Here is a 13,269-nt window from a genome sequence, read left to right on the forward strand (position 1 = left end):
AGCTCCTGCCCACCACTGCCACATGGGGTTGAGAGCACAGGCTTTTAGATCTCTCAAGATTTCAAAAGAAGCACCCAAACTGAATTTGTAAACATCCTGCTCTTTACATGTTGAATACTAATTTAAAAAAAATATCCTGTGTGGGCCAAACCTGTCTGCAGTGGCCTAGAGTTTAGACTTTTGGCTAAGGCATCGCTCCTCAGCATCACGCCGCTAGCATTTCCTGCAGGGTGATGCTGAGAGCAGAACGGGAGCATTTGCCTGGGCCTTTAGGACATTCTTGGGCCCTCAGGTGCCACATGGCTGAAGATGCAACCTATACCCTCATGAACCCATCAGGTCCTGCAGCAGGAGATAGGTGTGGCCCGGGGCTCAAGGCTAGGGTTACCTTAAGTTTACTCTGGTAGTCCATGATCTCGGTGCTCATCTGGAACTTGAGGGTGTCAAGCTCCTGGTGTGCAGTCTCCTGGAGGCTCTGGGCCCGCTGCTCGGCCTGGGCCAGCTGGTCCTGCAGACGAGGCAGTAAGGTAGCTGCCTCCTCAGCCACCTTCAGCTTCTCCTGCAAGCCCTCCTTCTCTCGCTGCAGCTCCGCCACCTGGTGTTGCAGATCCTCTCGCTCCCTGGAGGCTACCTCTTTGGCATCCTGGAGCTCCTGGATGGTGCGAGCCAATACACCCTTCATCTGCTCTTTCTCAGCAGTCAGTGCGCAGACCTGGATGCCAAGCTCAGCGGTGTCCGTGTTGGCCCGGTGCAGTTGCTCCTGCAGCTCAGCATGTTCCAGCTGGGCTTCCTGGGAGCTGCATTTGGCCTGAGACAGCTCTTCCTGTAGGGCGTGGAGCTCCTCCATCTTCAGATGGGCCTCCTGGGCCCTCTGCTCCTGCAGTGTCCCCTCCTGCTCTGAGCACTGCAGCAGCTCCTGGACGTGGGCTCTGTTGAGGGCTTCGTTCTGTTCCTTCAGTTGCTGCACAAGGGCCTTGTGCTCCTGCAGAGCTGCCTCGGTCATGTTCAGCTGGCTCTGTACCTTCTCTTGGTCACCCAGCGCTGCCTGGAGCTTGGCCCGAAGGTCCACCACCTCTGCCTGCACTCGCTGAGCCTCCCCCTGGTGGACCTCCAGCTGCGCCTGAGACAGGACCAGCTGGGCAGCCAGCTCCTGAGATGTGTTTTCTTGAAGTGAGCTGAGCCCCTCTTGGCCTTTTTCTGCTGTGAGGGTCTTGATCAGCTGGGTCTGCTGTTGGCACTGGCTCTCCAAAGCTTTGAGCTCCCCTTCCCGGGCCTCTGCCAGCTGCCGGCCCTGCTCCACCTGCTCCCGCAGCTGCTGGCACTCGACCTCCTTGCTCTGCAGAGCAGACTCCTTCTCTGCCATGTGGGCCCTCATGGTCTCCTTGGCCTTCTTCACAGCCAGGAGGCTGGCTTCCATCTGGTCACCCATGTGCCGGATGCTGGCTTGCTCGGACTCCAGGGAAGCCAGGGAGCCCTGGATGGCTGCCTCCCGCTGCTGCAGTGCCTGGTAATCAGCCTGCAGGGCCTGCAGCTTGTCCTCCAGGAGCTGGTTGCGTGCTACCACACTCTGCAGCTCCTTCTCCAACTCCCTGTTGGCCTGCTGCAGCTCCTCCTCCTGGCCGCTCCCTTCCATTTTGGTATTGCCTATCGATCCCTCCTGCAGGCCTCTCTGCTCCCCTGGCACCTCCAAGGCCTGTTGTGGGGTGGAATCCTGAAGGGTGGAATCCAGAGCCTCATTCCTCTCACCTTCCACAGGCAGACCTGAGCTTAGCTGCCCAGCAAGCCGCTCGAGTGTCCCCACCTTCTCACTGAGGTGGTCTTTGTCCCGGATGAGCTGCTTCTTCTCTTCCTCCAGGTTACTCACATGCTGGCTCACCTGTGCCAGCTGTGTCTCCAGGAGCTGCAGCTGCCGTATCAGGGACCTGGCCTCTTGCTGTAGCAGCTCCTTCTCCTGTGCATGCCGCTTCTCCTCCTGCCTCACCTCTGCCAGAGCTTCTTCTGCGGAGCTCAAGTGGGTCAGCGCCTCCTGCAGCTGTTGCTGGAGCTCGGTTGCCTCCTTCCTCTTCCCGGACAGCTCCTCCTGGAGTGAGGACGTCTCCCCCACGAGGTGCTCCATGCCAGCCCGGGCCTCCTCCTTCAGCTGCAGCTCGTTGGCCAGCTGCTCCAGCTGGGCACTCTGCTGCCTGTTGAGCTCCTGGACCTTGGTGTTCTCTTGTTCTAGAGCTTGAAGCTTCTCCCCCAGCTCCTGGATCTCCCAGGCGGAGGCATTGGGGATGAGCTGCTGCTGCCCCTCTGTGTCTAGTGCCACATCTGCCTTCTGCTCAGCTGTGCCCGGCAGATCTGGGACACTAGCTAAAAGCTGGTTCTTCTTGCCCAGTGAGACCCGGGTGGCCTGGAGCTCCTGTGCCAGCAGCTGTAGCATGGGCTCCAGTCGCCGCAGGCCCGAGTGGCGGTCCTCATCCTTCTCTGCAGCACCCAGTTCCAGGGCCTGCAGGCAGGCCTGCAGCTCTGTCATGGTGTTCTGGGTGGCCTGGGTGATCTCCAGCTGCTTCTGGAGCCCAGCCATCACGTGAGTGAGGCGAATGTTGTCCTGGGCAGCACTGCGGCCCCTCTCCCTCTCCATTTGCAGCTCCTCTCCCTGCGAGCTGACAGCTGCCCTCAACTCCTGGTTCTCTCTGTCCAGCTGCTGTATGCGCTCCTGCAGCTGCTTCTCCCGCATCTCCAGCTGGTCCAGCTCCACCCGCATCTCATCAAAGCCCTCCAGTGCCTCATTGTTCAGGGTGCTGCTCAGGTCAAAGCTGGAGGCCATTTCCTGAGTCTGGGGAGGAAAAACAAGAAACAAGGGGCTTTGGGATGAAATGACATGGTTATTTGGAAAAGCTTTAGAGTTTAATGAGAACAGGAGGAAAAACAGAGCAATGACATAATCTTAGGACAGTCCATCGAGCTATTCAAAGAAAAGCCCTTTGCTCACAGCACCTGCCAGCAGCACACCCTAAAGACCCGATGCCACACACTCAGGACTCGAATTTGCCACTGAGCCTCCTACAGCTTTAGCAGCATAATGGAATTTTGCTCTTAAACAACTTGTTATATTTCAACTATGGTTCACCATCGCACTGTATCCACAACTCCTATTGTGATTAAACCACAAAATACAGCAAAAGGTTAGTCAATTTTCTACTCGTAATGCTGACTGATTACTTTTATTTTGTTTTGTTGATTAATTTCAGTGGTCTTTCCTATAAAACCACACACAGCTATGATGTTCAAATTTCTAACAAAGAGAACCCCCCTGGGTGGGTGAGCATAAAGGTGAGGCTTGCCCTCAGAAGGCTGAGGCTTCCCGGGCACCTGTCACCTTCCCGGGGGCACATAGGTGGCAGGCGACAGTCTGGATCTGACTCCGTTGCTTTCTACTGCAGTGTTAACTGCTTCTTTTCAAATATTTTTAGAGCCTTGAAAAGAATTTAGTTTTTATGAAGCCTAAGTTCTACTTGGCTGTAAAAACTCAGACCCTAGAAAACAGTGGGTCTCGCTCCGGTTGGAAGAGCAGGAGTCGGAGAACGTCGCCCTGAGCTGCGAAGGGAAGGACACGCACTGGCTGGCGCTACAGTGAGGCAACTGGCAGCCTCTCGCTCGGCATTACCTGCAGGTAGCTGCTCACCAAGCTGCTCATGCTGGAGCTTCGGCTGGGGGGCTTCCACATGTAAGCAGAGGAGCCGGGGGACAGTGTCCTCCTGCGGGGGCCACAGAACAGACACACCTGTGTCAGAGCAGGACACACACACACACATGCGTGCACAAGCCTGATGGGGGCAGGTGGGATTTCCCGGTCAGAGAGTGTGAAAAGGCAAACTGAACAGTTTCCACCAAAGAGCATATCTGCATTGGTCTGTAGCAAATGGACTCCATCAACAAAGTTTAAACACAACGGCCTTTGTCCCAGTGCCAAAAAAGAACTAAGTGAACAGGATGTTTCCCAACTCTGGGTTTAAATTTTCCTTAACTTTCAGTGTCTACTAGTGAGGCGGAAGGAGCGGTCAACCTGGTAAATGAAGGCCACATTGTGCTCAGGAGCCCACGGCCACTGCGTCACAGACTGCTTCCCGCTCAGGTCGCTGCAGAGAACTCTGCCTGACAGCCCATGACGCAAAGACTTGTAGGAGGATCCCCATTTAGCAGCAACAGGGCAGAACAAACACCTTTCCGCTTCAGCAGAGTCTCCTCCTTAACCTACAAGTATCGCATTTTAAAGCTGCTGCTCTCCGCAGCCCAGCAATCCCGCTTCTCAGGCTCTGACCTACAGAGGGTCACACGCACGTGCGCAGGGGGCACACGGGTGTTCCTGGCAGCACTGTCTACAATGGGGCAGAGAGTGGAACCTGTATCACTAGGGCGACAGACAAGCTGGTTTATCCGTGTGGCAGAGCACTCCGCACCGTGGGTCAGCAACCTTTTGTTGGAAAGGGCCAGACGTAAACATTCTGGGCTTGTAGGCTGTATGGTCTCTGTCAAAACTCAACTTGCCAACTGCAGCATGAAGGCAGCTGCAGACTCTGCGGTTGTTACACACTGCCCTACAGGCCCTAGCTGCGGACCCTACTCTACATCTACAGAACTGCAGCCCTGACTGGTGTGGCTCAGTGGGTTGGGTATCCTCCTGAGAACCGAAAGGTTGCTGGTTCGATTCCCAGTCAGGGCACATGGTTGAGGGCCAGGTTCCCAGTTAGGGGTGTGCAAGAGGCAACCAATGGGTGTTTCTCTCCTTCTCTTTCTCCCTCTCTTCCCGTCTCCCTAAAAGTGAATAAATAAAATCTTTAAAAAAATGCATGTGCCAATACAGATAAAAATGTCAAAAACAATGGTGAGCAGAAAAAGCAAGTTGCAGAGGGATAGCTACCTCATGATTCAAGCATGCAAACCGAACTGCATATACAAAAACACTTATGAATACAAGTCCGGTAAAGTAATTCTTGCCTGAGTTATCAAATGGATGCTACAACTAACAGATGAAAGACTGAAAGAAACAGGATGGTAACCTAATCTCAGAGTGTCTTACCATAAGACACACATTAACCACAACGGCAGACACAGTCACTTTAGGGGGGCCCCGGCAAACACCGCCCGGGCCAAACTGTCGCGGTTACCTGAGCTCACAATGGAACAGAACAACTCCACGTGTCCCCAGACAGAATGCACCTCGAAGGACATGACCTCTGAGGTATTCCTGCCAAAAATGCTCAACCTGAGTCTGAGGAGGAAACACGAGGCAAACCCTCATTCAGGAACATTTTACAAAGTAACCGACCTGTGCTTTGCACAATGTACTACGAAACACGGAAGCTGAGACACTGTTCCGAATGAAAGAGGACTGTCTCAAATTGGAGACACGGAGATAACCACACCGTGTGATCCTGGATTACGAGTACAAGGGACATTATTGGGATAGTTCTTAGTACTTACACAAGGTCTGTAAGTTAGATGGTAGCATTGTATCGACATCAGTTTCCTGATTTTAATAACTGTACTGAGGTCCTGTCCCAGATTTTAGGAAATACACACTGAAGTATACTGGAGTAAAGGAAAAGCAAGCCTGTAACTTACTCCCCAGTGGCTTAGGAAACAAACCAACAGGTGGAGATGGAAGAAGGAGAAAACGCTCCTGGTAAAGTACTGATAACTGGGGTAGCAAGTCGAGGTGAACAGGTGAGTATCCTGTGCCCCTTTTGCAGCTTTTCTGTAATTCTGAAATCATTTCAAAATCACTAAGTCACACGTGATGTCGATGTGGCAAAACGTTAACTATTTGATTGTACACGGGCATCATTATATTCAGTGCTGTTCTCTACATAGAAAGTATGTCCTAATACAAAATATGAAAACTGAAATTTTAAAAGCCTCACAAACAAAAAGCAAAACAAAGAGAGAAGGCTGGACTTGAGTCTGGTGCCCTGGCCCTGCTGCCCACCAGCTGCGTGACTTGGGGGGAGTCCCTCCCTCTGAGCCTGGGTCCTCACCCCTCCCTCCCTCCCGCGGTGCTGTGAGGATTCAGTGGGATGCCGCGTGGAGTGCCATCCTGGTGTAAAAAGTGAAAACACGTTCCAGCTTTCACTCCCTCTCTGACTGCCCAGAAGGCCTCTGTGATAACCCCTAAGATACGAATGGGAAAAAGCCCCTGTGCTCCTCCCCAGACTTTCCCACCAGGCCCCTTAGCTTACTTAAAAGCCTTGTGTTTTGCACAGGCACTTCCAGACTCACTCATACCACCTGGCCAGTCAGGTTAGCTGAAGGCCGGAGCCTTCGGATGTTATTGTGAGTCACGATTCAACAAAGTCTGTACAATTAGCAGTACAACAAAGTCTGTACAAGGCCTAAGTGTTGCAAAGCTTTATATCTTTGCTGGGCAAACAAAAGTGCTTTCAGAAGACTGGCGGCAACCTTCGAACATCCAAGCATCTCTCCCCCATCTTTTAAACCAAGCGATGCTTCCAAATACCTGGCAAACGTTGGCCAGGCGGCATCTAAGTCGTAGCCTCTGGACGCCAGGTCAAACTGCACGTCGGTCAGTTCGTAGAGCTGGCCCACAATGTCAGAGCTCAGCCTCGGCTTCAGAAAGGGGCTTCTCTCATAGTACCAGTCACTGCGGGGAGACAACGAGGTACGGATTACAAGACTAACACAGGTGCTCTCAGTATGCCTGGGCCTCGCCCGAGTCAAACTTGGGTCACTAAATTACATACACAGACAGACACCCCCCCACCTGCTTTTCACTGCAGGAGCACACAGCTCTCAAAGAAGCTGCACCTCCTCATAGGAACTGCTGGGATGAACCAGACATTTACGCGCTTATTATTTCTATCACAGCTACTTCCCAAAAAGGATATGAGCAACCTTAAATCTAATCAGCTGCCAAGAAAGGGTGGCCGCAGGGGGAAGAACACTTCCTTTGTGACAGGTAACTAACCCGATCTATTCCTTCTGGAGAGTTCAGTACAGGACATTGAGCCCACTGCTAATTTCTGTCTTGACACCAATTTAAAAGACAAAGAACAAAAGCTCTGCACTGTGTGTTGGGTGTTTCACTCCCCGCGAGTGGGAGGGATTTAAAAGGACAATGCGGATGAGTTTGAAGGGCATCTTGGCTGAGTCTGTGAACCGTGGTCCCCTGGCAGCCAGGCTGCCTGTGACGGTTTTCCCCAACGTCTGCGACAAAATAACCTGCATATCCAATGTGTTCCTGCAACTCACATAAATTCACAAAGCCTGTCGCGTGTCTCGTGCATGAGAAATACGACTCTATGCAAGTCCATCTTAAAGGTGACAAAACGAAACAAAGTGTTTCCCCCAACAGTTCTCTTTTAAAAAGTTCGGAAGTGACTTCTTTGGTTAACTGGAGGAGCACTCGCCAGGGAGAGGGGAGGCAGAGCGGGAAAGGGGTTCGGGCCCCCCGGAAGGTGCCCGACCTGTAGCTCCTGGTCCGGCCGCCTCTCCCTGGCTTTACAAGCTCAATTCCCACCTCCATCGCCACAGGCTCCGTCACTAGTGGCACAGAGGACCCCAAACTGGTCACTGTCACATCCTCCAGGAGCCCAGTCATGCCTGGCAGGTATTAACTCAGTGTCTGAGTTACCTCAGTGAGGCCCAGACTCAGTGGTGTTAAAAGCCCCATGGGGAATTCTGCCGAGAGGCCAAGGCTGCAACCCACTGGTGACCAGTGGGGTGTGTCCATTCACTAGGGCCAGCACGAAGAACAGGGCACACCCCAGGGACAACTACCTGGGAACAGGAGTCAAGCGAGCTGGACCCAACTCCTGCTTTACGACCAACTCAGTGTCGGTGGGGCCTCGTGGAAGGCACCGAGTGCCTCCCTGAGCCTTGTGTTTCTCACCTGTAAGCGCTCAGTGCTCTGGTCCCACGAGTGTCGGGGACTGTGGTTGGGAGGGGAGGGGACAGAGCTGGGAGGGCTCTGCTGTGCTGGGTGTGCCCCAGACAGGCACTGCAGCTGTCACTGCTGACCAGGGGACTCTGGTTCACCTGTACACAGCACGGGGCCAACCCAGCCCTGGCCTGCCTGTACCTGGTCACTTTGGTGTTCATGAAGCACTGCTGCAAGGTGTCGGCCAGCCTCTGGTGCACCAAGGAGTAGCGAATAAATGCCCTTCCTTTTCCCAGAGACGTGCGGAGCTGGAAAAAGATGACACAGAAATGAAGAACCATTAGCCGAAGTCTGCCCAGACACCTGGCCTCACAGACGGCCTGCAGCAAAGAGAGACAGGGCAGAAAAGGTCACCCACCTCTACCTACACATCGGCTTCACTCACCTCCCTGGAAGGACCTGAAACATTTGATAATGCCACCCCTGAGCGTGAGGCCTGAAGTGGGTCGACTTCTTCCAGGCTTCCACGCAAGAATGATCTACAGACGCCGGCAAACGCGTTAGGAAAGATGTGCCCGCGGGAGGCGCCCCGACGCCTGCGACTGCACTGCAGAGCCACTGACCCGCCTCCACCCCACCAGGCCCCTGGGATGGGAGTTGGCAGAGAACTGCACGGCTTACTTTGGAACACTCAGAATACAGCTGGGAAGGACACGAAGGGCTCTGCACCCCAGAAGTGAGCCTGAGCGAGAGCGGGTCTCAGTGTGGCTCATGTCTGGGCTGTTTGGGGGCTGTTGGGAGAACAGACGCAGGGGAAGAGGCCTATCCGGCTTGGCTGGAGTCTGTGGGGGGGGGACGACAGAGGGCAGGGGTGCGTAAGGGGGACTGAAAGGAAGGTATGATGGGTGTGGGACTGCCTCCTCTGTGTTCTCATGAAACCGCAAGTAAAATCCACGCACCTGTCAACTTTCCTGGTGGGATTTCTCCTCATCTGTGCCCACTCACTGCACTTAGAAGGTGCCCAGGGGTGAGACCGGGGAGTCTCTAGGTGGCCCGGTCACACTGGGGTGATGGGAAAGTGGGCACGGTTCTCTTTCAGGCAGTCTGAGGTGGACGGAGGGCCCGGGCGCAGGCCTGTCTCGACCCCTCTCCCACCAGACAGAGCACAGAAGCCTGTTGTGATGGAGATGGGTCTGCTGGTCAGAAACTCTGCCAGCTGCAGACAGAGCCACTGAGAAAGACGGGGTCTAGGGGCCACCACGGAAGACACATGAGGCCAGTTTGTAAATCAGGGTTCATACTGCTCATATCTCAGCCCAAGATCAAATACCTTTTAACTCAGAGCCACACAACTTCTTACTGCTGACTCGAGGAAATGATACCACAACATGTTTTAAACAACAAGAAGGTGTAAAACCCCAAAACTGTAAATGTTGTGAGATATTTTCCATGTGAGTTTTGTGGGTTTGGGGTAAAAGTCAAGATACCTGGAAATGGAGGTGGGAGGCAGCCTGACCACTGGCTTTAAAAAGCCCACCATGGCCTGTCTGCAGGCAGCTGGGCAGGGCAGATGCCCAGCGGAGAAGCTCGGTGACAGCCCCAGGTCTAAACACTTCTGCCACTGATGAATGCGGTGAGAACACAGTGTCCAGTGGGGACGACTAGGAGCCTCAGGCAGCTGAGAACAGCTGAGCTGGGGACCGTGAAGCGAAGCGTGACAGTCGTGCAAACACACATCCACACGAGGCCCCAGGGGCTGAGTCAGAACCTCGCAGAGCAGCCCAGGTCTGTGAGCTCCCAGGCAAGCGGCTGGTCTGTATTAGCAAAATGACCACTGTAACTGCATTTAGTGCATTTAATTTTTTTATGGAAAACATGAGTCTGTATTTTTAATCAGGCCTGCTAGCTGATTTTATATACTTATATAAAAGGAGCTATTGATTTTAAGAGGTCTTTTAAAACACCCCTTGGTGAAGAAAACAGTAGCTTCTTTGTACTACAAATGAAAACATGGCACAGCCTTTTCACTTTCTATTTTTTGAGATCATGGGTCCGCTTTCATTACCTAATTCCTGAATTTTTTTCAGCATTTAATCACAACTCACGTGCACTGTACTGGGAAGCGATACAGCAGCAGCTAAGGCAGGAAGTGTGCAAGGTACATGGGAACGGACTGAGCTTTAAGCCTGGCCGCAGGAGCCTGATGCCAGGCCGCACCCGGCCCCGCCCCTGCCTGCTGTGGTGGAAGGTGCCTGCAGTCCAGGTGGACCCCGCTGTGGACCTGCAGACGTGGCTGGCGGGAGTCTGGGACTGCCTTAGTCCAATGGCTGCCTCCACCCCAAAGGGGCCTGCGGGGCCCAGTGATGCTCCCTATCCACTAACTTTTTCCTCCTGGCTTGTTGGACTGGCTGGCACTTGATTATGGACTCAAGGTGACCCGAGTGTCCAGCAGCCCACCCTGCTGGTGACGTCCCAAGCCATTCCGCCCAATGGTGCCCAGAGAGCGGAGCCCTCAACAGACGAGACAACTGGGCTCTATGGGAAGTGGAGCCTATGCCCACCACCAAAACCCCAGCGATGTCTGAGCAAGCAGGGGATGCTTTTGCTTCTAGGGGACAGTCTCTCTGGCCTGGACAGGCTTCACTGCATTGCGAGAGAAGGTACGCAGGCGTAAGCATTTCCTAACCCTAGGCTTCAGCTGCTGGAAGTCAGGACATCGAAGGCTTTGGCTGCCGTGAGGAGTGGAGGAGACGAGAGTGGCGGGGAGACTCCCGGGTGCATGAAGAAGAGAGCACAGCAAGCGCCCTCTCCAACTCCACGATGCGTTCAGCTGCTGACCTACACCACGACCTGGGCGTCCTACCAGGCAAGATGCCCCGAGACCCGTCTGTGCTACCTGGACATTAAAGAAATTGGCAGAGCAAACTCCTCCGAGTCAGGACACTGCCTCATCAGCTCAGGTGCCAGAGGGTGCAGCTGGTGGAAAGTGTCCAGCCCTCACGGCCAGCCTATCTAACTGCCACTCGCTGTAAGAAGAAACCCATCTGGCTCCAGGGTGGAGCAGGAATTCTTCCCAGAGCCCCTGACTCCGAGGTCTCTGCCGGAGGCCAGCCAAGGAGCATGTCTGTGGGCCTTTGGGTGTCTTTAAACTTGCAGACAAGAAACCGAACGAGAAATGTTCAAACACTTTAGACCTCCCGCCCTAAATCTAGGGGGTTCCTTGCTCCCTAATGTGTGAAGTTCCTTACTCCCAGATGGACCAGGCTTTGAGAGAAAAAGAGATTCGTTGGGAGTGGAAGGTGGGGGAGAGGCAGAAAGAGAGACAGACTGTGTCGGAGTTTTGTAAAGCAGCCAACCATGGCACTCTGCTCTGGGGACTCGGAGCGTGACGTGGGCAGCTAGTTAGCACACCAGCATTTTAGCATCTCTTAGGTTCTCACATTACTCTCTTCATTTCAATCCAGGTTTTCTGGAAACACTGTAGGGAAGGCAGCCTAGAAAACATTAGGATTTCTACCTGAGAAACTCACTTGAAAAACAAAATGCTGTCCACCTGGGGGGGCACTGTGGGCAGAGTGGGTAAGGTGTGGGGCGTGGGGCGCGGTCTAACAATGGCACCGGCTTGGTAAACACTCACACAGGTGGCTTGCAGACACTGAGTGTCCCTGGACTTGACTTCTTCTTTTTTTACATTTTATTTATTTATTTAGAGAGAGGGGAAGGGAAGGAGAAAGAGAGGAAGAGAAACATCATGTGGGTTGCTCCTCACACGCCCCCATCTGGGAACCTGGCCCACAACCCAGACATGTGCCCTGACTGGGAATCAAACCAGCGTCCCTTTGGTTCACAGTGCGGTGCTCAATCCACTGAGCCATACCAGCCAGGGCTGGACTTCCTCACTTCTTTACCACCCGTGAACCACACTCCCTCACTTGACTGTCTGCAGCAAGGTCTCTGCAAAGAGATGCTTAAGGCAGGCGAAGAGGAGGACGCGAGGCCCATGGTTGCTCTGCTCACCTCCGAGATAGACTTGACGAATCGGATCCCATCGTTGGCGCCTTTCACCTTGGCCAGGCAGGCGCAGAAGTAATCCCAGTAGTCCTTCTTGTTGCCCAGGAGGGTGGCCTTCTCTTTCTGATCGAACTGGGTAAGGAATGGGACAGACAAGCGATCTAAACCACTGCCGTCATCTCATTAAGTGACAAATGGTAACAACAGCTTCTTCGCTGCCCGGCCCTGAGTACGGCCCTTTACCGGCATTATTTTTATTTATTGCCAAACGAAAGTGTTTTAATCCCCAACCTACAGATAAGGAAACCGAGGCTAGGAGATGGTAAGCAACTAGCTTGAGGTCATACAACTACTAAGATTCAGGAATAACAGCACCCCCTACCAAAAAAAGATTTATCCCTTGAAGGGACCTCAGTGCAGAGTTGAATGGAAGACCACCAAAGCTGCTACTAATAACTTTGATAAAGATCTGTAGCAACTTATGATAAAGAAATACCAGTGAAAAGTCCTAAGGGCAACATGGAGAGTGCTAACTCTGTCTCAATTCAGGGAGATGAGTTAGTGACATTTTATCCCAGTTACTCAAGTGTTAATGTCTCTATATATAAACAATACATTCAAATCGGGGTCTGCTGTAAGTCATTTCAAATCCAAAACTAAAACGAATTTTTTTACATGAGAAAAAACCCAAAGGTCCGTAAACATCCTCATGGTGTGAAACAGAGAACCAGCTGAAAAGGCCGGTGATGGGCGAGTCCTTCCACACGTTGTGGCCGCCCCTCCAGTGGGCCCTCACCCTGTACACCACGGTGGGTGTGAGGGTGCAAACCAACGGTGTTCAAAGTGTATTGGGATATCGCTCTATAACGTAACGTAACATTTTACAGCATTCTTTTCTGATTATAGAAGATATGCATATATTGTTAGGCAATCTGGATAGAACCCCCCAAAAAAAACAGAAAAGAAAAATTATAACACCCAATACCACCACCTTAAGGTTAACTGCTGTTAACATTGTGGTCTATTTCCTTCCTGTTGTAGATAGCTGCCTGTGTTTTTCAACACCTGCTGAGTTCCCTAGACCTGTGCACTTGAACCGAGCACACACAAGCATTCTGCTATGAACGTGTTAAAGGAAAAGCTTCTGCCTCCGCTGACTGCAGAGATCCTGACGCAGGGTGTCAGAGGGGGACCAGGAGCACATCCCTGACACTGTCCCAGGGCAGGTGCCATGCTGGTCTGCGGACCGCACCTGAGCAGCAGGCGCTGAAGTAGGCATCCGGACAGTGTTCAGAGGGCCCACAGGCTGCTGGGAAAGCTGTGCCTGGTTGTGCACACACATGCACATCTGTTAGGATGGAGGGTACATAGCTTCCCCA

The 13,269-nt window shown here is 53.0% G+C and overlaps 1 protein-coding gene across 5 annotated transcripts in view; it reads right to left on the reverse strand.

The window, feature by feature from the left end:
- Nucleotides 1-13,269, reverse strand: part of FYCO1 (FYVE and coiled-coil domain autophagy adaptor 1) — a 71,837-nt gene that overhangs the window by 44,761 nt on the left and 13,807 nt on the right. For all 5 annotated transcript variants that reach the window (XM_037129855.2, XM_037129845.2, XM_053669505.1 and 2 more), the window contains exons 4-8: nucleotides 11,897-12,022; nucleotides 8,081-8,187; nucleotides 6,500-6,643; nucleotides 3,650-3,740; nucleotides 389-2,818 (exon numbers count right to left, since the gene is read on the reverse strand). In XM_037129855.2, coding sequence (XP_036985750.2) covers nucleotides 389-2,818; nucleotides 3,650-3,740; nucleotides 6,500-6,643; nucleotides 8,081-8,187; nucleotides 11,897-12,022 — 2,898 coding nt within the window. The remainder of the gene's footprint in view (nucleotides 1-388; nucleotides 2,819-3,649; nucleotides 3,741-6,499; nucleotides 6,644-8,080; nucleotides 8,188-11,896; nucleotides 12,023-13,269) is intronic.

This window comes from Artibeus jamaicensis, unplaced genomic scaffold (genome assembly GCF_021234435.1).
Source record: "Artibeus jamaicensis isolate MK-2021 breed Jamaican fruit bat unplaced genomic scaffold, CSHL_Jam_final contig_519, whole genome shotgun sequence".
Taxonomy (NCBI): Eukaryota; Metazoa; Chordata; class Mammalia; order Chiroptera; family Phyllostomidae; genus Artibeus; species Artibeus jamaicensis.